The 27161-nt window shown below is 40.9% G+C and overlaps 1 protein-coding gene across 2 annotated transcripts in view; it reads right to left on the bottom strand.

The window, feature by feature from the left end:
• SLCO4C1 (solute carrier organic anion transporter family member 4C1) overlaps positions 1-27161 on the bottom strand; it is a 154559-nt gene that overhangs the window by 109468 nt on the left and 17930 nt on the right. For both annotated transcript variants that reach the window (XM_033929185.1, XM_033929186.1), the window contains exon 2: positions 19197-19460. In XM_033929185.1, coding sequence (XP_033785076.1) covers positions 19197-19460 — 264 coding nt within the window. The remainder of the gene's footprint in view (positions 1-19196; positions 19461-27161) is intronic.

Genomic DNA, 27161 nt, shown 5'->3' with positions numbered 1-27161 from the left:
CCATGTCATTTTCTAGTGCCTATTTCAACCTCAATCCTTCTACACCAGCATTCTTCAAAGCAAAGCTTGTGGGTCAGTGGTTGTGGCTATTCATACTCCGATTCTTCCCTCTCTCTTTAAAGAATGACATGAAGATGGTTTTCCGCGGTTATCCGTGGGGACGGGAACGGTGATGAATTTTGTCACCGTGTCATTCTCAAATCTGGAGCCCACTAAATGCTTTTCTTTTCCTGTAAAGCTCTAAGTCACAGGTGTCAAAGTCGGTCCTCGAGAGCCGGAATCCAGTCGGGTTTTTAGGATTTCCCCAATGAATATGCATGAGATCTATGTGCATGCACTGCTTTCAATGCATATTCATTGGGGAAATCCTGAAAACCCGACTGGATTACGGCCCTCGAGGAGGGACTTTGACACCCCTGCTCTAAGTTATAGACTCCATAAAGTAGCCACATGCATCATCTTAGTTGGGAATTTCACAATAAGCATTTATTTCTATTTAAATTATGTTATTATTTCTACATGGGAATATACAGGGAAAAGTTTGAAAACATTTTGATAGAGATGTCTTTCTGATGTCTTCCCATTGTCTATTTACAACAAAACACGGGCTGCAAGCACTCTTTAAAATAACACACAAAGAAAACCTATGATAAAGCTAGCTGTAGCAGCTATGGTGTACCATGAACAATTGCTCTGGATTGCACCAAGATTCTAAAATTACAATCTGATGCATTCAGGTGGAAGGTGGTAATTAATGGTAAGCAGCACAATTCATGTGATATTATGAAAGAGCCGAGTTGAATGCTGGAACTATTAATAATGCTGGCATCGGCCTCAGGCATACAGGTCACAGCCAGGTAGAAAACCAGCTTTTCCACCTACAAACCAAGCAGGAATCACCTATTAATCTGTCCTAGTGTTTGCAGTTTTGCATGTAAACCTTTAAACTTAAAAACTTAAAAAAAAACCCTTTTGTCGAAGCTTAGAACATTAAAAGCAATTTTACCAGGCAAGAGACTCCCGCCCAGATAAATCGCAGAACAGATATTCCATGGCACTAAATTGGACAGCTGAACATCTGTTCTAATCACTTGGCACTCTGGTTAGTGCCAGCACAGTCCAGAGGTGGAGCCAGGATTCAGCACTGATGCCTGATAACCAAACATGCTGGACCACATAAAATGTGAGTCCTAACTATGACTGTTGAGCTACGCAGCACTAAATCTTGGCCATATCAGGATATCTTCTGGGCACTGCCAAATGCTAAATATTCAGTTCCAGGGTCTAAACAGGGCTTGGCATTGAATATCCGAGTCTAATTTAGCCAGTGGTGGTCAGCGTTTAAACAAACACTAATCACCTGAATATTGACCAGAATGTGACCAGGTTTGTCCCCTGCTTTGCAGCAGCAGTAATTTAATAAGGAGGCTCTCAGAAAGGCTGCAGGCATTATGGGCCCTAGATAACTCATATCCAATGGCCTGCAAGAAGGTTTTCAAAAAGAACCACAATTTCTTCTAACCACCCCCAATGGGGCTTAACTTGAAAGCTGGGCTTTTTGTACATGGGGGAGGGGTCAATAATACTCTCAAATTTGAAACTGGCTTGAAGCAGATGCAGAAAATATGAACAATATTGAAATTCCAAAGCCACATGCATGGTTTCCAGCCCCCAAACCAACCCTCGTTCATTTTTTGTCACAGGTATTTACTAATGAGAAGTGACAATTTTTAGGACCCTCTCATTTTTTGATTGATAAAAGCCTGAGAAACTTTGCCCCACCCTCTTCTAAGGCAGTCTTCCTGTCGAAGGGAAGCAGGACAAAGCAGCACTTCAGTGCAGGCCTGTGCTTACAAGTCCCATGCAGTGATGATGCTGTTACTTTAATCTTCTAACTAGCCCAAGAGGAACTAGGGGACAGCAATGGTGCTAAACTAGAAGGGCACCAGTGACCAATGACCAATGAAGTGTGTCCAATGAAGATTTCTGCCACGTCAGTAATGGATTCAAGGACAAGCAACAAAAAAACAACAGGATTCAAGGACATCCACAAAGTGACACTACATAAAACAATGTGAGCAAAAAGTTGCAAACAGAATTGCACCCAAAATTTTCCATAATAGCACAAATTATCAAGGACATTGACCCCTTTGTAAACCCACACTACTCTATAGCATTCCCTCTTCTGTATTCATCTGCTTGCAGTTGATATAGAAATTCTCCTAAGGATGGATGAGTCAGCCACAAATGGGTGATGTCCCCATCAGCTTCCATTGGTTGGATAAGTTCTCCAATAGCTCAGAGAGGTTTTTTCTCTCTCGCTCGCTCTCTCTCTGAGCTTGTGGATTTCTTGGACCCGTCTGGGTATGCCCAAGCAGGTCCCATTCCTTTCTTCCTTCCCCAGTCTACAGTTTCTGCCCGGTCCAAACGGTCGGTTCTTTACAAGTTCTCCACTAAATCATCTACTCACCTCAAAAATTACAGATTCTTCAAGGAAACAACCTTCAAAGAAATGCCCAAGCAGCAGAAAAAGGAGGAGCATGATGAATCTTCATGAATTGTGTGTCTGCTGCATGGGTATGACGCACAAGGACCAGCCATGCTTGTACTGTGCCCACGTTTCCACGCACACACAAGCTCAGCCAGCAGGCTCTGAAGGACTTCCTGAGGATGAGGAAAGCCAGAGAGACTTCCATCGCATAATGGCCCGAACCAAAGACTGCTCTATTGGCACCCAACGGGATTACCCTGGTAAGGAACCCCTGGGAATCCCCTGCAACCCCCACAACCAAGAAAGGCTCTCTTCTGCCACAACCCGATCGCACAAACTGCCCAATACTACAGACTCCCGACCGGTGCAGCCCTCACCCCTCTACACAACTCCCTCTCCAGTCAATTCTGATGCAGCAGCACCAGACTTGGCCCTTGCACTCACGCTGCCCAAAGAAGCCCAGCCACCATTGACCCTTACCTCTACAGCCCTGGAGACCAGCCATATTGAAAAGCTCCAGCAGCCAATCAGAGCAAATTCCCCTCCCTCTTCCATGGAAATTGCAGAAAGCCAACGGGGCTCTCCCAGCCGCATCAGCGATGACATGACCTAGAGAACCATGCCTCCCTGAAGGGAGAAGGGAACTCCAGTGAGCATCAGAGACTTCCCCTGCACAGAAGGCTCGAAGCACAGCACTCAGCAGGGCAGCTAGGACCCAGAAGACACCCGCACCTTGTAAAAGGAGGACCCAAGAGGAGCTTCTAGATCATCAAGGTCCCGAGCTTCATAGCACAGCCACCACAGCAGGAGAAGTCATCACAGAAGGCACAGGCACTGCTTCTCCTCCTCTTCCACTTCAGGGCACAGAAAATGAGGCAACGGACACAGGCACCCTGGACCAATTAGTTAGGCATGGTTGGTCACCCTCACACTCCCCCCTCAGGCTCATTGCCATCTGACACCACAGGAACAGCTCCTCACCCAATAGGGGTCCCTACCCTCATCCATCCCCCCAGACTGGACCCTCCACAATGTGGACCCCAGCAGAGGGTAGGACCAAAACTCCCATCTCAGTGAGACAAACCTAGCCTACCCCAAATTTGGTGGTAGGGAAAATTAAATGTGTACTATTTTTATTAGTTAATTATTATTTATTATTATTTTCCAATGCTCAATTTGACTTCCTTTTTTAAGGTTTGACACTTGTGCCAGAATATTTTTACTAAATTTAAGAAGTATCTAATTCTAGAAGTGAATAATTAGATATGCGCCCTCTTTCAAATGGTATAGAGGTTTAAAAAAGGGAAATGCATTAAAAAAAAAGTCATTAGGTTCAATCTAGCCATTTATTTCTGCATAAATTTAAATAACAAAAAAAAAAAAAGATAAATATAGCTCATCCAGTCATAAAAGAAATGGCTCTACAGCACCTCTAATAATGTTTTGATCAATAGGCTCCTTCCTGAGGTCTCACTTAGGATATGAAATAGATGCGATCTCTACTTCCAAACCTTTTTTTCTATATTAATACCTTTCAAGTATTTAATCGTCTGTTTCATATCTCCCCTGTCCCTCCTCTCCTCCAGAGTATACGTATTTAGGTCTTCCAGTCTCTTCTCATGCTTCTTTTGGTTCAAACCCCTTCCTCTGGACCGCTTCAAGTCTGTAGCACCTCTGGACCGCTGACAGGGACATCCTCCATTTGTGGCTGACTTATCCTGCTATCCATGAAGTACCTAAATTGCAGGTAAGTAACTACACTTTACATCCTCTGTCTTTAAAGTATGCTGCATAACACAAATAGTTTCAATTCCAAAAACTCCTCTTCCTCAAAGAAGCCAAACCACATATGAAGGAATGTTTTGATTGCAAGGAATGCAAGTGTTCATCTAATACAGGTGTGCTGTAATAAGCAACGCTTTGAGCAAACAGGAGCCTCAGTAGATTCTACCTCAAATTATTTATATAAGTGTAGGAGGGTAAAGGCAGTTATGCAGCTGGGATTCTGAAGCTCTGTTGCAGTGTGATCTTAAGTCACTTCACTGGCTCCCTATCTGCCATCGTATACAATTTAAGATCTTATTACTGACCTACAAATGTATTCAATCTGATGCCCCTCAATATCTCTACTCGCTTCTCTCTCCTTATACACCTCCCAGAGAGGTGTTCCTCAGATAAGTCACTCTTAAAGTTACCCTTCTCCTCCACTGCCAATTCCAGACTTAGTTGCTTTCATCTAGCTGCCCCCTATGCCTGGAATAAATTACCCAAGTTTGTCCGTCATGCCCCTTCCCTTGTTTAAAAGCAGACTGAAAACCCACCTTTTTGATATAGCTTTCAATCCTTAACCCTACTCCTCTGCCCTCCAACCCAGCCACCTGATTAATCGTTCCCCTTAACTGTATCCATGGCATCCTGTTTGTCTGTCTTGGCTGTTTAGATTGTAAGCTCTTTTGAGCAGGGACTGTTTTCTTACTCTTTGTGACTCTGTACATCACTGCCTGTGTCTGGTAGCACTACAGAAATAATTAATAGCAGTAGTAGTAGTATGCATCTATGACCACAAATCTTCAAATGTCTAGGTCCTATTGCAGAAAGAAAACTCAGAACATAAGAATTGCCACTGCTGGGTCAGAGCAGTGGTCCAGCGTGCCCAGCAGTCCGCTCACGTGGCGGCCCTCAGGTCAAAGACCAGTGCTCTAAATGAGTCTAGCCTCACTTGCGTATGTTCCAGTTTAGCAGGAACTTGTCCAACTTTGTCTTGAATCCCTAGAGGGTGTTATCCCCTATAACAGACTCTGGAAGGGCTTTCCAGTTTTCTACCACTCTCTGGGTGAAGAAGAACTTCCTTACATTCGTACGGAATCTATCCCCTTTCAACTTTAGAGAGTGCCCTCTCGTTCTCCCTACCTTGGAGAGGGTGAACAATCTGTCTTTATCTACTAAATCTATTCCCTTCAGTATTTTGAATGTTTCGATCATGTCTTCTTCTCTCAGTCTCCTCTTTTCAAGGGAGAAGAGGCCCAGTTTCTCCAATCTCTCACTGTACGGCAACTCCTCCAGCCCCTTAACCATTTTAGTTGCCCTTCTCTGGACCCTTTCAAGTAGTACCATGTCCTTCTTCATGTACGGCGATCAGTGCTGGACACAGTACTCCAGGTGAGGGCGCACCATGGCCCGATACAGTGGCATGATAACCTTCTCCAATCTGTTCGTGATCCCCTTCTTTATCATTCCTAGCATTCTGTTCGCCTTTTTTGTTCTCTCCAAGTACCGCCCCGGACATCCTGTATTCGTGCATGAGATTGTTTCCGATATGCATCACTTTATACTTATCCACGTTGAACCTCAATTGCCATGTCAATGCCCATTTCTCGAGCTAGATTATGTCACGTTGCAGATCTTCGCAATCCCCCTGTATCTTCACTACTCTGAATAACTTCGTATCGTCTGCAAATTTAATCACCTCATTCATCATACCAATGTCCAGATCGTTTATAAAGATGTTGAGGTCCTATTGCAGAAAGAAATCTTCAACTGTTTTTAATTGCAGTACTGGCATTTAAAATGTAGATCATTAAATAAGAACACATCAGCTTTTACTGATATACTAAAGGAATAGGAAAAAAAAAAAAAAAAGGCCGCACTATTTAATCAAACCTTATTTTGGATCTTGACACTCGATTGAGTCACTATTCCATCTGTTTTGTACAAGACTTCCAGAAGCACTTAGAATAAAATAGCAAATATGATAAAATGGGGGGGAAGGGGAGACAAGACTTTTTGTTTTTAGATAAGTTAATGATAGGAGGAAGTACAAAAGTGATACTCATTGCGATACTCAAAGGTGAAGGGGAGGAATTTGTAGAAGCTGATACAGATAAGGTTGAATTGCTTAGCAAATATTTCTGTTGTGTGTTCACAGCTAAAGGGCCAGAAGCAGTACCAGAGAAGACAAAACACAAATAGGAACGGTAGACCCTGAACACTTTTCAGAGGACTGTGTTTGTGAGAAGCTAGCCAAACTAAAGGTGAACAAAGTGATTGCATCAGATGGTATACATTTGAGAGTACAGAAGGAACTGAGGAAGTTATGGCAGCTCCGCTAGATGACCTAGAGTACAAAGTGGTTCCGGAGGACTGAAGAAGGGTGGAGGTGGTCCTCTTCACAAAAGCAGAAAGTAATCTCATAGATGCTGACACCGTACATTTCATCCTCCAAGACCAAATTCGTGGCCATTGAGATGCAGTGATTTCATGCTTAATCTCAATGCTCCAAATATCTCTTAAACCAGTTTTTAATTTCTTTTTATTAAATCCACTTAACACTTTGTACCACTGGGCGGCCTGGTGACCCAAGAAGTCTGTCTGAAAACACAGAAACTCCAAACTATAATGTTTGTTAAGGTTTTTCCAATCAGGGAACCCCACCTGAATGGCATGCTTCAGTTGCAACCATCTAAAATTTTCTAAATTTTTAAGACCAAATTTATGTTGCAACTGTAAAAATTCAAACATAGTACCATTATAAATAACGTCATCCAATATTCGTATTCCTACTATCATCCAGTGCTTCCAGACTAGTCTCTCTCCGCCAATTTGGATCTTGGAGTTTACCCATATAGACTGTTTTGTAGATTTATGAATTGGAATAGTTGTTAAATTGCTTACATGTCGCAATGTTTTCCATGTATCTGCTAGTATGCTATTATCTTTACTATAGCTAGGCATTTTGATATCGAGTACATGGCACAGACGTATCGGAGACATGAGTTGCCATTCTAACCACAACCAGTCAGGGAGTTTTTCCATGAGTTCTGGGAGGACCCAATACATACCTTGGCGCAAAATATAGGCTTGATGATAACTATAAAAATTTGGAAAATTTACCCCTCCCTCCGAAATTGATCTTTGTAAGGATACCAAAGCCACTCTAGGAGTTTTACCCAGCCAAATAAATTTTAAAAGAATACTATTTAATTTTTTATAAAAGGACCCTTGAAAATATACCGGCAACATTCCCATCTGATAACAAACCACAGGTAAAATCATCATTTTAATAGTTTGGACTCTCCCCCACCATGAAATATGTAAAGGATTCCATTGCTCACACATCTCCGTAACCTTCTGTAATAACGATTTTTCATTTATTTTCATTGTTTCATCCAATGTATTTTTAATCCAAATGCCTAAATACTTTATTCCATCCTCTTTCCAAAGAAAGGGAAAAGAATCAAACAAACCTTTTGTACAATGAACATTGAGTGGAAGAATTTCTGATTTATTCCAATTTATTTTATATCCTGAAAATTTTCCAAAATTCTCAATTATTTCAAGTAAACAAGGAATGGTTTACTCAGGATTTCTCAAATAGAGCAATATATCATCCGCATAAGCCGAGATCTTATATTCCCGATCTTTATGAGGAATACCCTGTATCTCCTCTGTCTGCTGAATGGCTAATAACAAGGGTTCCAATACAATATCAAAAAGCAAAGGAGATAAGGGATAACCTTGTCTAACCCCCCTTTGCAACCTAAAACCTTCTGAAAAATTATTGTTAATATATAATTTAACAATAGGAGAGCTATACAATGCTTGAACCATTTGTATAAATCCTGAGCCGATACCAAACCATTCCATCGCTTGATACATAAAGGTCCATTCAACACGATCAAAAGCCTTTTCTGCATCAAGTGATACAGAAAAAACTGGATCTTTTAAGGCTTTGGATAAATTTAACATATGCAATGCAAGCCTAGTGTTGTTAGAAGGATGTCTTTGAGCAACGAATCCTGTTTGATGCATACCAATAATAAAAGGGAGAGCTTTAGCCAAACGTATAGCCAAAATCTTAGCTAAAATTTTCCCATCAATATTAATTTAAAAAATAGGCCTGTAATTTGAAACCAGTGTGGGATCTTTATTTGGCTTTGGCAAAACTAAAGGTAATGATTCAGCCATGGTACCCATAATACAACCTTTAGTAAATTGAGTTCGATATAAATTTAATAAATATGGTAACAGGGTAATTTGAAATGATTTCTAAAACTCTACAGTATAACCATCTCCACCTTGAGCGGATCCAACTCTAAGGGACTTCAATGCTGTTTGCAATTCATTTAATGATATCAGCTTTTCTAAACTTTCTTTTATATGCTCAGGAATTTTCGGCCCCGTAATTAACTTTAAAAATTCCAAACCATCCCTTTCTTTATCTAAATAAGGCTCAGAATATAGGTTTTTATAAAAGTTTAAAAATTGTTTTAAAATCGGTCCAATTTGAGAATAACAATTCCCCTTTACATCTTTAATCATCATTATTTTTGTTTTTTGTTTTTTTGCTTTTAGATAATTTGCCAATAATCTTCCCGCCTTATTTGAATTTCCATAATACAATGCCTGTTAAGAAAATAAATCTTTTCTAATCAACTTAGAGGAAATCTCATTATGTTTCCCTTTTGCTTTCATGAGATCTTGTAATATAGAATATTCCCATTTCTCAACTAATTTTGACTCTAATATCTTTATCTCTTGTTCCAAACTATAAAATTGTTTTTTAATTTGTTTTTTAAGATATGCCAAAAAAGAAATAATTTGACCTCTCATGGTTGCCTTAAAAGCATCCCATAATGTTTCTATAGAGATATCCTTTGTATTATTAATTTGAAAATAATCATTCATTTTCACTTGTATTTCCTCAAAAAAATTCAGTTCCACCAGCAATGCATTATCAAATCTCCATTTAGGTCTACTATCTTCTTTATCAATTATCTTAATTTTAATCCATACCCCACCATGATCAGACAAAATGATTGGATCTATGGGGGCTTGTGTTACTTGTTGAACTAATGTATTAGAAACGAATATATAATCAATCCTTGAAAAAGACTTATGAACATGGGAGCAAAACGAAAATTCCTGATCATTAAAATGAAATATCTTTCAAATCACAATTTTGTACCAAATTATCTAAGCCTAATGATTTCATAACTCTATTGGGTTTTTTATCCATAATAGGATCCATAACAGCATTAAAATCCCCAGCCACTACTAAATTAGCAGCAGCCAGTGGTAACAGCAATTGTTGCAAATATTTAATATATTCAAATTGGTTCTAATTAGGTGCATATACATTGAAAAGCGCCATAGTAGTATTTCCCAGAAATATATACACATGCAACCACCTTCCTAAAGGATCAGCAGCAATTAATTTGAAAATTGCATTACATCTTTTATTAATCAGTATTGCAACTCCTGCTTTTTTTTTTTTTTACAGCTGGAGCATAAAAAACATGCTTTACTCAACTACCTTTTAGTTTTTGAGACTCTAAAGCTGACAAATGAGTCTCTTGAATGAAACATATATCTATACTTTTTTCTTTTAAAAATAAGTGTTTTCTTTTTCTTAATTGGATGGTTTAAACCATTAACATTTAATGAAAAAATTTTAAGTTCCATTTATGCATTTATAACAATTAAATATGCTTTCAAATAAAAAATTTCAAACTATTAAAATATTCCCTTATATCATACCTTCCCCTTATACCACAACTTTCCCTTAATTTATTATTTATCAAATCCCTCCCATCCCTTAATGTTTTATAAAATATATTCATAATACCCCAAAACACCTTCCCTACTCCCACCCTTATCCCTCCCCCACTTATATTTCGATAACTTGAAGTCATAGGAACAACCCAGCAAACCCCCCTCCTCCCCCATAAGCATCATATATTACTATTTCTTCTTTAAAATATCTCAAACTGTCCATAATTTAAAAGATTTTAATATTCTCATTATATATATCCCAATCATATATCATACTCTGCTTCCTAGTTCCACCCCCTAAAACTGAGAATAATTTAATATTTAGATTTGTTTTCTGTAATAAATTCCTTTTTTTTTTTTTTTTTATAAACTAACATCATAATATTTCAATCTTTCATAGCAAATTGAAATGAGAAAAGAAATAACATTAATAAGTAAATCAAGCTTCAAATTCTCTACCAATAGAGTTTTCCCATCTCTAAACCCTCATATACTAAATATATCTGTTCATATTATTCATTTATTAAACATATGATTACAATATAATAATCAAGCTTATGTGTTATCTTTTTTTTTATTTTTAATAAACAGATTCAAGACATACCATTAAATATATAAAAACCTTCTTATACTGTGTCCATAAGTACCTTTATGTAAGCTTTAATATTGTCCATTACTTTCCATATTGAATAAATTTGAAACATTCAATCTTCTATATCCTTCAATCTGCTTCCCTCCAACATACAAAACAATTCAAATCTTTTAGCAAAAGCCACTTTTCGGAATTGAAGGGGCAAACAGAGCCCCACACTAAATTTTCCAGTGCTAAGCCCCTAAGAGTACAATTTATTAGGATTCAGTTAGTCCTGATACTTTTATCAGAATCTCAAACAAGTACAAGTACAAGTACTACTTATAATGACCGGTGTTGCCATTCAGCAAATTACATATAATTGGAAGGATTGGAGGAGATTAAATTATAACTTCTGGTGGAACTCTTTATGCCATATTTATAAAATGGAAAGGTTTATTGCATTGCAACGGGGATACTTTAAGAAGTTTCAGGATGTGTGGAAACCATTAACAAAGTATTGTAAAGATTAATTTAAAATTGTTTCCCTTATACTTATCGATTTAAGGGGTAGGGAGAGGGGAATTTTATTATTACATGTTTTATATGATAATGGAATATAAGGGTGGGTGGGGTGGGAAAAGGGAAGGGATATGTTTTTATGTAATATATCAATGATTGTTTGTAAGTGATGTAGTTAATGTTAATCTGAATGAATATATTTAACACTTAATGTAATTTTGAAAATGAATAAAGAATATTAAAAAAAAAAAAAAAGCAGAAGGTAATGAAGAGGTTAGGAACCTAACTTATCAACCTAACTTCTGTTAAAACTGAGAATAATGTTGTTTCTGGATTCCAACAGATTATAAGATTCAAGGCAGGTTTTGTCAGACAAATTTGATTAAATTTCTTTAACTGGGTAACAAGAGACTTGTATCAAGGGAGAGTGTTAGATGTGGTGTATTTAGATTTCAACAAAGCCTTTTTCATAGTTCTGTGTCTAAACTACCATCATTTGCCAGCCTTGTGAGAACTCTTTTCTGCAGACTCCCTCTCCTTTTTTTCTTTCCATGCCTCCTTTAATTGGCACAGCAAGTTACAGTAATATTCTGCATTAACTCTTTCGCCCCTTGGAAGATAGTCAGTCATTGCAATACCTTCCTGATCCCAAACCACTGTGACTATGACCTTTCCTACTGACTTTTGGGTCTTGAATTTCTTTGGCCTTGGAGAACCTGAGTGCTGCCATTGCATGGACTGTTTTGTCTTGGGATCATAGTGGCTTAAACCATGTTTCATCAACAGTAACTAGTCATTCCAAAAGGTTGGAGCCAGCTCACTGAAAATGCTCAAAATCAATTTAGAAGTGTCCACTCGATGTCGTTTCTCATCAGCATTCAAACATTTGGGTACCCACTTGGCTGACAGCTTCTGCTCATGGATTATCCACCCAACACATTCCCTGGATATCCGTAGTGCCTCAGCAATTGTTTTAGCCAATATTTGCCATCTGTCAAAATCAGGTCATGAACATAGTCACCAATTTCAGGAGTTGATACCGTTCAAGGCCTCCCAGACCTTGCTGAATCTTCGGTCGCAAAATCTCCATGCTGAAAGTTTGCGCACCACTTCTTTTATTTATTTATTTATTTAGCCCATCCTCCCCCCCCCCCCCCACAGTATAGAAGGACAAAATTATTGAAAGACATTTGCGGCATTCATAAAAGATATTACATGGCACAGTATAGATTTAGGACAGCATTCTCTGTACTAACAGAACATAACCACCTAGAACTGAAAGGTATTGGCGGGATAGAAGACATCAATATAATGTAATGTAATAACATAATTGTACTAAAGTTTTAGTGTTGTAAGCGAGTACATGATTGGTGGTTGGCAGTTTAGGTCCTGTGAGTAGCATTGGACATTAAGGAGCTGGATTTGTGAAGAGGAAAGTTTTCATGGCCTTCTTGAAGTTCCATAGATTGTCTAGCGATCTAATGGAGTGGGGATGATGTGCCAGAATCTGGGTATAAACTGTGAATAAGACCTTTTGTGGACTATTTCAGTTTTGAGTGAACGACCAGGTGGTAGTGTGAGTCGTCTCTCTGTTTGAGATCTCAGTTATCTGTTTGGGATGTAAATTTGTAGTTTTGATGTCATGTAGTTCAGTGTCAGCTTGTGGAAGGTCTTGAAGGTTAGGACCAAGGCTTTAAAGGTGCAGCGTTTTTGAACAGGTAACCAATGCTTGGATGTTAGTGCTGGGGTGACATGGTCTCAGAAGCCTAGGTTTTTCAGGAAATGAATGGCTGCATTTTGTACACCTTGGAGGCGGGAGAGGTTTTTTTGTGGGTAAGCCCACTAGTAGTGCGTTGCAATAGTCTAAGCTGGATAATACAAACGCATGCAGTAGTTGGGCAAAATCGGTTTCTGAAAAGTAGGGACAGATGCACTTCAGTTGACGGAGGTAGTAGAAGGATGAAGACACTAAGCTTGATACGTAATTTGAGAGTGATAGATTTGAGTCCAGGATCACTCCTAGGCTGCAGACGTTATCTTTAGCTGTAAGTGTATCGTTTCCCCAGGAAAAGGATGGGCGGGGGTATGTGCAGGTGTCTTGTGTATCCAGAGGAGTTCAGTCTTTGAGGCATTAAGTTGTAGTTTATTTGTAGTCATCCAGTTCTTTATTTCAGTTGGACAGCTATGGAGTTTTATGATTTGTGCATCTTGGTGTTGGCCTAAGGGAAGGTAGAGCTGTATACCGTCTGCGAATGAGTGGATTTTGATTTGGTATTTTGCAGTGATTTCGGGTACTGGTCTGACATAGACGTTGAAGAGGAGTGGGGATAACAATTCTTCATTGTAGATGGGTATTTGTCATACATTCAGGGATTTCCTTTGAAGTTTTCTTCTGCAGAAATAAGAACTTCATGACGGCTCAGAGTTCCACACTTCATTGACATGGTTCAATCAATGATCTTTAACAATGTCAAAACTTAGCATTACAATTCTGCAAATTGATACTTTGCAAAATAAAATAACACTCTTTTTAACTACAATGGCAAAATAGAACTCAGAATTTAGGAAGTTGGTTGGGCTGAGAACTTTTCAGCACCCCTTTGTACATTTGGGCTGCAAAAACCTGTAGGGCCCAGTATAGTTTAGGAAGTGAATGATGAGTGGGACATAGGTGTGATAGGTGTGATAGTATGTGATGATCTTAAGATTGCCAAACAGGTAAAAAAGATGACAGCAAAACTAATAAAATGCTTGAGTGTAGAGAGGAATGGTCAGCAGAAAAAGAGGTGGCAATGATGCCCCTGTTTAAAACTCCGGTGAGACCTCATTTAGAATACTGTGTACAATTCTGGAAACCACACCTTAAAAAAAATATAAGCAGAAAGGAGTTGGTCCAGAGGGCGGCTACTAAAATGGTTAGTGGTCTTTGTCATAAAGCAAATTGTGACAAAGATCAATATGTATACTTTAGAAGAAAGGCAGGAGAGGGGAAGATAAGATAGAGATGTTTAAATACCTATTTGGCATAAATGCGCAGGAGACAAATCTCTTTCAATTGCAAAGAAGCGCTGGAATGAGAGGGGCATAGGATGAATATGAAAGGGGACAGAAGGAACCTGAAGAAATACTTCTTCACAGAAAGGGTGATAATTCTTAGAGGTGGTGAAGATGAGAATTGCATCTGAATTCAAGAAAGCCTGGGAAAAGTGCGCAGAATCTTTAAGGGAGAGGAAGAGATATGCAGACTGGATAGGCCATATGGCCTTTATGTGCCTTAATTTTTCTCCATGTAAAATTCAGATTTCAATATATCCATGAAGGCTGTTCAGTGCAGAACCTTATGAAGCATCCAAATATACCACAATGTACACTGCTTAAACAGGAATTTTTACTATAATATCTCATTTCCAAGGTACCATAATTAGAGAAAGACATGGGGGGAAGCCACTTCTTGCCATGGATCAGTAGCATGGAATGTTGCTACTCCTTGGATTTTTGCCAAATACTAGTGACCTGGATTAGCCACCGTCAGGACAGGCTACTGGGCTTGGACCATTGATCTGACCCAGTAAGGCTATTGTGTTCTAGATTGTGAGCCTGCTGGGACAGCTAGGTCCAGATTCTATAAATGGTGCCGCAGTCTGCATCCACCCACAAAAGTGGGATAATTGCGTGTCAATCATGCATCGGCACTGTTTATAGAATCGCAGCTATGTCAGAGAGGCACTGGAAATGCTGGCTAGGGTTTTCAAGGCCTATATTTCCGGAGCCTATCTTTGATGAGAATCGTGACTATGGAGGTGCCTACCAACGCCTAAGGGTACTTCTGGTTAAGCAAACCTATTTTACCCTTAGGCACTGATAGGCGCCTCCAAAATAGAGAGCTGCACAGAACGGGGACCATGGGGATCCCGTGGGTTCCCCCTTCAGGTCGTGTGAATCCCATGGGGACGCCCCCTCGGGTCAGGGGATCCCGCGGGGTTGGAGGCAGCGCTGCTCGAGCTGAAAGGTCCACTCATCTTCTTTTCCTGCCTGCAGCATGCCACACATAGCTGACCCAGAAGTCTTTCCCCGGAGGGAAGGCTTTGCGTCAGTCACGTGCAGTGTGCAGGGATCTTCTCAGAACAATGCTTTCTAATATCCCTACCAAAGGCTCCAAAGAAGCTGACTTTTGATTGGACACCAGAACGAAGAAAAAATCAGCTGATGAGTTTTAAGTTAGCAGCAAAAGAGACGCTGCAACCATGCTATTCAAATTACTTCTACAGAGTCTTTGGTAAGGAGATTTATTTTTGTGTGATGTTAATTTACAGCGACTAGTAAATTAGAGGCTATTGTGAACAATGCTATTTTACCTTGCTACTATTACAACCCCTGCTTTTATCTGGATTAATTTTTAACTAGTGGTAACTTTCAACCCCTCTAGTTTTTTTTGGGGGGGGGTTGGTGCTAGTTCAGCATATGCCATTGCATTTCTTCATTTTTTATTGGAGCGAGTCACGTCTTGGAATGAACTTCTTTAGTTTTCTTTCGATGCGATTCATACCTTTAGAGGTCCACCACAAGCTCTATGAATGCTGCAATTTGCTTATTGATTTTAAAGCCTTCCACAGCTGTTCTTTTACATCAGTTCTTATGGTTAAGGCTTAGTGCATTTAGCTCTCAACATGATCGTCACATATTTTTATTCCTAATGTATGAATTTTTCTGTTATGACTGTCTATTTCTTATCAGTATTTAAACGGGATTGCCATGAGTTTTAAGTCAGCTCTTATTGATTTTCATGTTTGATGTGATTTTTTTTTATGCCTGGTATAATTTTTTCCCTGTTATGACTGTCCATTTTTTGGTATCTAAATGTTCCTGCTATGTTTTAACTCTGCTCTTGTTGATTTTTATGGATGATGTGATTCCTATGCATAATTTATTCCTGTTGTATGGGCTCTTTATTGTTATGACTGTTTAGTTTTAAATTGATATTTTAAAGTGCCTGCTATGAGTTCTAAGTCTGTCTTTACTGATTTTCATGTATGATGTTGCTCTCACGCATAATTCATTTCATTCACAGCTTTAGGTTCTCATATTGTTTTACTTGTATGATGTGATTCTTATGTCATTCACAGTGTAAAGACATTCATTCTGTCTTTAGTCTACATTTGTTTTCGGGCAGAATAGAAAGGGAGAATTGGGCGTGGGTGGACAGCAACAGAAGGATTTACAGAAGATGGGAAAACGGAAAAAAGAAACTGGTACCAACTTGATGGAAAAATAAGTCTCGAGACAACAAAGGTAAAACACGGAATTTATTGACTAAAACATGTCAGCTTTGGGAAGGGTATATAGCAGATGTCTTTGTATTGTGTTCAAAAGAAAAGGAAATGCATTTCTGGGTTTATTTCTACTGTTGCTGACCCTTGCTGTGGCTGGTGCGAATCCCCATACACCGCCAGCAGAGGACCTCCTCTAGAGATGCCAGAACTCCCCTCCACCAAGCACAACAGTCGCTGGCAGCATCCATGAGCCACTGAGGTGCCAGCATCTGTGACTCAGGGATGCTACTGCTGCCGGCTAAGCTTCGCAAAAGGGACCCCCGGCCAACTGCAGAGGAAGTCCTCAGCTGACATCTTGGGAGTCCTCATCAGCTGAGTATTTATATTTATATTTACATTAGAGGCTCTGGAAGAAACCCGTTTACAAAGTATGTATTTTTCCCAATTAATATTTCCAAATTAATAAAGTATATTTGCTTATTTGTAAATGGGTCTCTACCAGAGCCTTTAATTCAGTAGAATAATTAAATGAAATAACTACTTCTCAAGTTTACAGGGACAGGGGGGGGCGGATTTGATTCCAGCGGGGACGGGTTCGATTCTACCAGGGACGGGTTTGATTTCTGTCCCCACACAACTCTCTACTCCAAAGTTGCAGTTCCAGCACTGTTTGTGGTGGCACTATATTTGTTTAATGACATTTTAATTGCTTTTAAACAATGCAATCAATTATTACATCATTTAAAGACAATTAAACCCAGTGCCATTTATAGAATTTGGGCCTTAGAGTATCTGATTAGCGTGTGAACTGTTCAGAAGGCATTGTCGATGGGCAGTATATTAAATAAGACAAACTTAGAAACTTGGAGCTAAAGAAATGTAACCATCTCTGAGAACACATAACTAAAGCTTTTGGTGATTGAAGTCAGGTTTTTCTAGACATGAACACAAATATAAAAGTTGTACAGAGCAGTATGAAGACCAGGGTGATCCATCAAGTTCCACATCCTTCTGATTTCATAGCGGTTCTCTATTCATGGCAAACCCAAAGAGGCAAACAAAACCACAGTGGAGATATGTAGAAGTATTGGTGTGCAGTTTATTCAACAGTCATATAAAGTCTGTGCAGTGGCTCGACACGCATGTGTTTCGGCCAATATGGCCCGCCTCAGAAGCTTTGTTCAAAATATTCAATTACTTGAGTGATGCAGACTATATTGAATGATACACCACAATAAAGTGTAATGAATTCAAATGAAGACACCGTACCGGTCTCTGCACACACAAACAATATTGGAGTACCCCCCTTGCCAGTCAATTTTTCAGGATATCCACATTGAATTTGCATAAACTTGATTTGCATACAGTGCCTCCGTTATATGCAAATGTCTTTCATTTATATTCATTGTGGATAGCTTGAAAACCTGACCAGCAAGGCTACACTGGTGTAGCATATCTTCTTCTTCTCCCCCCCACCCCTGCCACAGTAGGACCCTGCAACATGACATCTTTTTCAGCTCCCAACTCCCCCACACCTCCTCCCCAGTCGCTGTTATTTTAAATCTTCGGGCAGCAAGCAACCAAGCATTAACAAGTTTAGCCTTCAGCCTGCCTCGGAGCCCTTCATTCAATAGCAGCCCACCTAGGCAGAAACAGGAAGTCGCTGCTGAATGAAGACTTCTGGGGCAGGCCAACAGCAGAAGGCTGAACTTGTTGACGCTGTGGTTGCCTGAAGATTTAAAATAACAACTGGGGAGCAGGTGTGGGGGAGTTGGGAGGTGTTGAACCGCAGGGTCTAGCTTGAGGAGGAGGGGAGAGGAAAGAATAACACACTACACACCAAAAAAATAAAATTAGATCAGCTAAAAGAGGAGGTAGGTAGGGGAGCAGAGCCATTCCCAATTTTGGGGGAGGCCACAGCCCCCCGTTCCAACACCCATGATAGGCCTAACATAGGTCACAAAATGTTCAAAACTTCCATTCGTGTCATCTAAGTTGATACCACTACTTTTTTCTGAGGTTGAAACCCCCTCCTCCTCCAAAAATAAACTAAAACTGACCATTACCCTTCTCCCCCAAGATGGACCTTTGGGAGGACAGAACTCCCACTTTACCCTTCTCCAAGGTAGAATCCACTCCTTGAGATTAGGTTCCCCTGATAACAGCCCCTCCTGGACTCTTCCCAACTCAAGGAAGGACCCTACCTTGTCAAGGACAGTCACGAATCTCAACTCCAGTGAAATATCAAAATAATCATGGCTTGGCAGGGAAGTAAGACACCATGGCACTTATTCAATAAAGAAGATATTTCTAGGCACAGAATGAGAGATGGGGGGAGTCCTCTTCGGTCGACCTCCCAGAATCTCTGAAAATAGTAGGCACCAGAAGACACGATATGTTTTCTGTAATGGGTCCTCAACTGTGGAACTCATTACCTTAATATATTAAAGACGAAAAGGACCTTACTTCTTTTAAAAAATCCTTAAAAACTTATCTTTTTAAAGATGCCTTCAAATATTTAAGTTTTAGACATGATAGAATGTTTCAGGCTTTTAATTCTCTCCCCTTCCTCTTGTTTTATCTTTCTTTGTTCATTCCCTCTAAGAAAGAATTGTAACTTTTCCCTCCTTTCCTCCCCAATTCATATTTGTTTTATTTGTAAGATTCATGTTACTTTGTTAGTTTTTTTTCTGTAACCTATTTTCTTTTTATATGATTGTACATCGCTTAACAAATTGAATAAGCGATTAATCAAATATCAATAAAACTTGAAACTTGACAAACAGCTTACCTTTAAATTCAGCTCCATATTCATATAATCCACTCGTGAAGTGTGGCAAGGAAAAGATGATTGCTCCTAGTCCAATCATGAATGCTGAAAACGCAAGCCATCTCGGTTTGTGCCCTCGTTGGCCACGGTAAGATACAAAAAGTGACAAAACACAGAATGCAATATCATAGCTGGAAGACACCACTCCTGTGAGGGAGCTGTTCAAGTCATACCTCTTCTCAATGGTGGATATACCAACGTTCACAAGGCCATTTACAATAGTACCTGAAATAAAAACAAAGGGAAGACATGAATACAATATTTCTTCAGACATTATCTCATCTGATAAACAATTATACTATGGATATCACATATTTACCCAGTTATTAATATTCATGCATATGATAGTGTGCATTAATATCATTAACATTTCTTATTAGAAAATAAAATTTGCCTAACATTTGTACCTGTGGTTAAAATAATGCACAGAAATGGTAGCAACTCTAGCCAATTATTTTTTGAATGCAGTCACCAAGACAAGCACCAGGTTATCACATCTCCTATTTTTAGATAATATTTTTGCTATATGCATATATAGCACAGTTACTTACCATAACAGTCCAGGGACAGCAAGCAGCTATTCTCACATATGGGCGACGTCACCGACGGAGCCCGGATGCGGACAGACTCGCAAGCAGACTTGCTTGTAGAAGCATATAAGTTTCGAGTCAGCCGTACCGCGCATGTGCGAGTGCCTTCCCGTCCAGCGCAGGGCGAATCTCCTCAGTTCATATAGCTAGCAGAGAAGCCAACCAGGGGAGGTGGGTGGGTTGTGAGAATAGCTGCTTGCTGTCCCTGAATAACAACTATTACGGTAAGTAACTGTGCTTTATCCCAGGACAAGCAGGCAGCCTATTCTCACATATGGGTGACCTCCAAGCTAACCAGAATGGGATGGTGGGAGCGTTGGCAACTTAGGAGAATAAATTTTGTAATGCCCTCTGGCTAAAATGGCCATCCCGTCTGGAGAAAACATCCAGACAATAGTGAGAGGTGAAAGTATGAACCAAGGACCAGGTAGCAGTTTTGCAAATTTCCTCAATAGGTGTAGATCTATTTGAGGCGTTCACCACTGTGAAAAAATGTGGTGAAGAGGCGAGGAATTGAGTGTCCATTCTTGAGGTTGCAGAAGATGACTCAAGTTGTCCGCCAAGCAATTTTTCGCCCCTTGAATGTAGATAGCTTTGAGGAAGGTGTTGTGGCAGATTGTCCAGTCCCAAACCTTCAGAGCTTCTCGACAAAGGGAGGAAGATCCCCCCCCCCCTGTTTGTTGATATAGTACATGGCGACTTGATTGTCCGTCTGAATGAGGACCACCTGGTCGTGAAGATGAAAAGCTTTGAGAGCATTGAAAATCGCTCTGAGTTCCAACAGATTGATGTGAGACTGACGATCCGTACTGGTCCAGTGGCCTTGAGTACGGAGACCATCGAGATGAGCGCCCCAAGGGTAGGTTGAGGAATCTGTTGTGAGGACCTTCTGATGGGGGAGCATTTGAAACAGCAAGCCTCTGGAGAGAATTGAAGAGAGCATCCATCAGCGGAGAGACTGTATCAAGGAAGGAGTGACTGCAATGTGTCGAAAAAGTGGGTTGCAAGACTGAGATGCCAGAGTCCACTGAGGAATTCTGAGGTGAAGTCTGGCAAAAGGAGTCATGTGTACTGTGGAGGCCATGTGATCTAATAGTACCATCATGTGTCTCGCTGAGATTTTCAAAGCTAAGAAGTTTGATCGCGTAACACCCCTTCTTAAGAAAGCGCACTGGCTTCCAATTGCTCATCGGGTAACATATAAACTATGTCTGCTCACATTTAAATCCCTTCTTTTTAAAACTCCGGCTTTCATTTACAAGTTACTAATTCCATACACTTCCAATAGAACATTAAGATCCGCTGAACAGCATTTGCTGATAATTCCTTCCCTTAGAATTATTAATACTAGACAACAATTGATTTTTTCAGTCACGGCCCCCCAAACTTGGAATTCTCTCCCTAGCCACTTAAGGGAAGAACCCAATATAGAAAAATTCAAGGGTAAACTAAAGAGCTTTCTCTTTAAAGATACCTTTGTAAATTAGTCATTTAGTCTTCTAACTAATTTTATTTTTTCTCTATAATTTTATTGAAGTAATTTTTATCTTCCCTCTCCTTATGTATCTCCCTTATTTGTTTCTATAACTTTTAAACAAATTGTAACTCTTATCCATCTCCTACCTTAAGTTCCTAGTTTCGTTAAATTTGTCAATAGTCTCGTTAGTCTTAGTTTTGTTATTTATTGGATTATTCCCCTTATTTTGTAATTTTATTATTATGTACATCGCTTAGAATTTAGATTAAGCGATTAATCAAATTATTATTAAACTTGAAACTTGAAACTTGATTGAAGAGTGGGAAGACGCTACATGACAGAGTTGAAGGAGAGCTTCCAGATGTTGCGGAAGGAATGCTCTGAGTTGGATAGTGTCCAGAACAGCTCCGATGTATTGTAGATTCTGAGAGGGCTGAAGTTGGGATTTGGGAAAGTTGATTTTGAATCCCAAACTTTGTAGGAACCACGTAATCCGTTGGTTCGCTACAATAACCCCCTGAGATGTGGAATCCTTGATGAGCCAGTCGTCTAGTTAGGGAAAAACCTGAAGACCATGGTTCCTTAGAGCTGCTGCTACCACTACCAGGCACTTGGTGAACTCTCTGGGAGATAAAGCCAGGCCAAAGGGCAGTAATCTGTATTGATAATTCAGATTCCCAACCCGAAATGTGAGATATTGACGGGAGGCTGGATGAATGGGAATACGAGTATAAGCCTCCTTGAGATCCAGAGAGCATAACCAGTCGTTCTGATCTAGAAGGGGATACAGGGATGCCAGGGACAACATGCAAAATTTTTATTTGACCAAAAATTTGTTGAGCCCTGAGATCTAGAATGGGTCGCAGATCGCCCATCTTCTTCGGAACAAGGAAGTAACGGGAGTAAAAACCCCTGTTCTGCTGGTCCAAAGGAACTGGTTCGATGGCACGGAGACGAAACAGAGCTTGAGCTTCCTGAAGAAGAAGGGCGGTCTGGGATGGACTGGAAGGATACTCTCTTAGAGGAAGCTCTGATGGAACCTGAGTGAAATGAAGACAGTATCCTTCCCTGATGATTGACAGCATCCAGAGGTCGGATGTAATTGTCTCCCATCGGTGATAAAAATGATGGAGACGACCTCCAATGGGAGAAGAGAGGACAGAGATAGAACGGTGGAGATTATGCTCTGTTTTAAACAGTCAAAAAGGCTGCACAGCTTTAGGTGCAGCAGAAGGTTGAGATTTCTGTTGCTTTTGATTCTGCTGTTTCTTGGGAGGTAGATAAGTGTAAGGAGCCACTCTCGGAGCAAAACGCCTCTGGAAAATTGGAGGAGGTTGTGCAGGCTTGGCAGGAGCTGGCTTAGGCTTTGGTCTGAAAATGGAAGCAAAAAGATTTTTCATGTTCAGACAATTTTTTGGTGGCTGCCTCGATAGATTCATTGAAGACATCATTGCCTGCACAAGGAATATTAACCAAGCGGTCCATGTCAATGGTGCGAAGCCAGGCCAGGCGGCGCATTGCTACAGAACAAGCAGTCACCCTGGCAGACAACTCGAAGGCATCATAAGAAGTCTGGAGAAGATGTAATCTGAGTTGTGACAGAGTAGCTATGACATCTTGAAAATCTAAATAGCTGAGAAATTTAGGAAGAAGATCCATGAGGAACTTGAAATAAGTGACAAAATGAAAATTATAATTGAGGACTTTGGAGGACATCATAGCATTTTGGTAAAGGCGACGTCCAAACTTGTCCATGGTTTTCCATTCCCTTCCAGGAGGAACGGTAGCATAAACTTTGGAAGGATGGGATCTTTTCAAGGAGGACTCCACAAGCAGGGATTGGTGAGACAACTGCAAATTCTCAAATCCTTTGCAATGCATAGTTTTATACCTAGAGTCCAATTTGCCTGGAACAGCAGGAATTGCATAAGGAGTCTCCAGGCATTGTGTAAAAGTCCGAGACAAAAGCTTGTGAAGGGGAAGCTTAAGTGATTCTGCAGGAGGTTGAGGAAGATGCATGACTTTGAGGTACTCCTTAGAGTATTTAGAACCAGCATCCAATTGAAGTTCTAGGTCAGAAGCCATCTGGCGAAAGAGAAAGATAGCTGATCCGCTAATGCCCTGCCTCGAGAGGGACTCGAGGACCTCGAGACAGCCTGGGTCAAAGATGAATCCTCGAAGGGAAAATAGTCATCAAAAGAATAAAGAGACTTGGACGAAGCAATAAAAGCCACCGAGTCCTCGAAGTTTGGAAGCAGAGACCTCAATCGAGGAGTCAGTGGTCTGGTAGAGCTGGAAGGTGTAGATCGAGGCTTAGTTGAAGAAGGACGCTTTGGAAGAAGAGCTATGCCTGGAGGTATGCCTTGAGGAAGGCCTCGATCAACGACGAGAGTGGTGTCTGGAAGCAGGTCTCGAGGATCGTGGAGACTTCGCCCCAGAGATGGAAGCAGACGTGGCTACCAAGGAATGAATAGGGCTAGAAGCTGTAGATCGAAGCTCAGGAGGCTTGGTGGAAGAATCTCGAGGCACTCCCCAAAGACTCTGCTCATTGTATGGAGTGTGAGATTTCCTGTCGAGGCAGTTGCAAAGAATCTACTCCTTGCTTAGAGTGCATAGATGTCAGACCAGACACTCGCAAAGACTCTGCTCCCTGCATAGAGTGTAAAGCTTCAGCCCAAGGCATAGGAAGAGGCTCGAACTTGCAGGAGTCTGCAGAATGCCCAGGCTGGATTACAGTAGCCAGCTTCGGTCCCATTTTGGTTAGGAACTGAACAAATTGCTGCTCTAACATGGTCTGGAAGGAAGCCAGCAAGGATGGATCCGCATCTGAAATCGGACCACCTGCTACGGCTGGAGGTTCCAAAGTGGCAATGGAAACGTGCTTCAACTTGGAAGTCTTAGCAAGCTTGAGGACCACCGCTGGAACTTTCTGCTGAACTATCTGACCTGAGGATCCAAGGGGAAGATACAGCAGGTGTACTCGAGGAAAGAGCCGCCGCAAACGAGGAAGGTTTGATGAGGCTCAAGGTCGGAGTCATGGAGATAGGAGGACCCTCGGTAGAAGGTGAAACCGAAGCCGCTTTTGAAGACGAGGGTGTGACTGAAGAGTCCATCCTGAAAAGCTTCTCCACTAAAATCCGATGACATTTAAGGGCTCGAGGTTGAAGAGTAGCCCAGCGCTCGCACGACTTCAGTTGATGGTCTGGCCCAAGGCACTTGAGACACCAACGATGTGGGTCCGTGAAGGAAATCGCACACTGACACTGGCTGCACTTCTTGAAGCTCATTGCTGGCCGGGACATAGGAGGAAAAGTAGCCGCAGCGAAGTCGAAGCCCGTGGGCTGCGGCCGAGCAGCCTGCCCTGCCAGTCGAACGGAAGAAAATAAAATAAGATTTTTTTTTTTAACTAGAAATAAAGAAAAGAACACAGCGATTTGTGTAGAAAATAAACACAAACTGCGGTGAGAGAAGGCACAAAATAACAAAGTTAAACGCAGAGAGTCAAAGACGGACTTCTTGGCTCCGCAGAAAACTGAGAACTGAGGAGACTCGCCCTGCGCTGGACGGGAAGTCACTCGCACATGCGCGGTGTGGCTGACTCAAAACTTCTACGTTTCTACAAGCAAGTCTGCTTGCGAGGCTGTCCGCATCCGGGCTCCGTCGGTGAAGTCACCCATATGTGAGAATAGGCTGCCTGCTTGTCCTGGGATAAGAACATATATATACAGTAAATGATAGCAGATAAGAGACCATCCAGTCAAGGCAATGTAAGGGGGGGGGGAAAAAACCCTTCTGCGAAAACAAAAAAAAAACCCTTCTCATGAACTATGAGCACAGGTTCATTCATTAAAGCAGTTATAAATAAACAAATATTAATAAAGTAATTAGTTTTATTACAATAAAAGATTTGCTTAAGCCCATCTTACAAACAATAAGCTACTGCACGATTTTGAAGACACATTTTGATACAAACTTACATAAATTAATTTAAAAGAATCTTGTTTAACACACAAGCCCTATTAATGTCAATGAGGCCTATTAAGGCCCTGTTAACTGATTGATAAGTGTTGGAGCTCCACATTAACAGTTAATAACAGAAAGTACACCATGTTAAGTGTGAGTTAATTGCTATGTTAAACACCGAAGGGGGGAATTTCATGTTGGAGCAGGAAGACCATCTTGCAGTTAATGGGGGTGGTATTAACATACACCGATTGCTAATGGTAAATAATCCAGAACAGTCAAAATATACCCCTCCAAAAAGTCTAATTTACTGCATTCTATGTTAGCAGCCATGTCATTAACACACTTTGGCAACTATTGCCCTGTATCACAGGGAGAGTGTGGCGCAGTGGTTAAAGCTACATCAAAGTAGGTGCCATAAGACGGTAAAAGGGGCCAAAAGAGACTATGAGGAAAAAATAGCCAAGGATGCGAAAAACTTCAAGCCATTCTTTCGATATATTAAGGGGAAATGACCTTAATGAAGGAAGCGGTGGGACTGTTGGATGACCATGGAATAAAGGGAGTGCTAAAGGAGGACAAAGAAATCACAGCAAACTGAACACATTTTTTGCATCTGTATTTACCGAAGAGGATATACACAACATACCGGAACCCATCAGGCTATATGCTGGAAACAAAGACGGGAAACTGACAGGGTTGACCGTCAGTCTAGAAGAGGTATGCAGGCAGACTGATAGGTTTAAGAGCGATAAATCCCGGGACCGGATAGCATCCATCCGAGGGTCATCAAGGAATTGAAAGAGGCTGTGGCTAAATTGCTTCAACTAATAGCCAATCTGTCGATCAAATCGGGAAAGATTCCGGAAGACTGGAAGGTGGCGAATGTTACACCGATCTTCAAAAAAGGTTCAAGGGGAGATCCGGGAAACTACAGACCAGTGAGTCTGACCTCGGTACCAGGAAAGATGGTAGAGGAGTTGATAAAGGACTGCATCATTGATCACCATGATGGACACGGTTTAATGAGGACCAGCCAGCACAGTTTCAGCAAAGGCAGATCTTGCCTGACGATCTTGCTGCACTTCTTTGAGGCGGATAGACAAGGACAACCTGATCGACATTGTATATTTGGATTTTCAGAAAGCGTTCAACAAGGTTCCACATGAACGACTACTTCGGAAAATTGCAAGCTATGGAATCGAGGGTGAATTACTCACGTGGATTAAAAACTGGCTGGAGCATAGGAAACAAAGAGTGAGGGTAAATGGACAATACTAAGACTGGAAGAACGTCACTAGCGGGGTACCGCAGGACTTGGTGCTTGGACTTGTGCTCTTCAACATCTTTATAAACGATCTGGACATTGGTACGACGAGCGAGGTGATTAAATTTGCAGATGATACGAAGTTATTCAGAATAGTGAAAACACAGGGGGACTGCGAAGATCTACAAAGTGACATAATCAAGCTTGAGAAATGGGCATCAACATGGTAAATGAGATTCAACTTGGATAAGTGCAAAGTGTTGCATGTCGGTAACAAAAATCTCATGCACGAATACAGGATGTCTGGGACAGTACTTGGAGAGACCTCCCAGGAAAGAGACTCAGGAGTTCTGATCGACAAGTCAATGAAGCCGTCTGCACAATGTGCTTCGGCAGCAAAAATTGTGAACAGAATGCTAGGAATGATAAAGAAGGGTTCATAGACAAAATCGCACGAAACAACGGCGCGCAGACAACTAAGCGCAAGGTTGACGGCGCGCCGAAGAAAAGCACTATTTTAAAGGGTTCCGACAGGGGGTGTTGGTGGGGAACCCCCCTATTTTACTTAACAGACATCACACTGGTGTTGTGGGGGGTTTGGGGGGTTGTAACCCCCCTCATTATACTTG

This window comes from Geotrypetes seraphini, chromosome 1 (genome assembly GCF_902459505.1).
Source record: "Geotrypetes seraphini chromosome 1, aGeoSer1.1, whole genome shotgun sequence".
Lineage (NCBI taxonomy): Eukaryota > Metazoa > Chordata > Amphibia > Gymnophiona > Dermophiidae > Geotrypetes > Geotrypetes seraphini.
The sequence above is the reverse complement of the archived record's forward strand: the minus strand, read 5'-3'. Positions and strand labels throughout refer to the sequence as shown.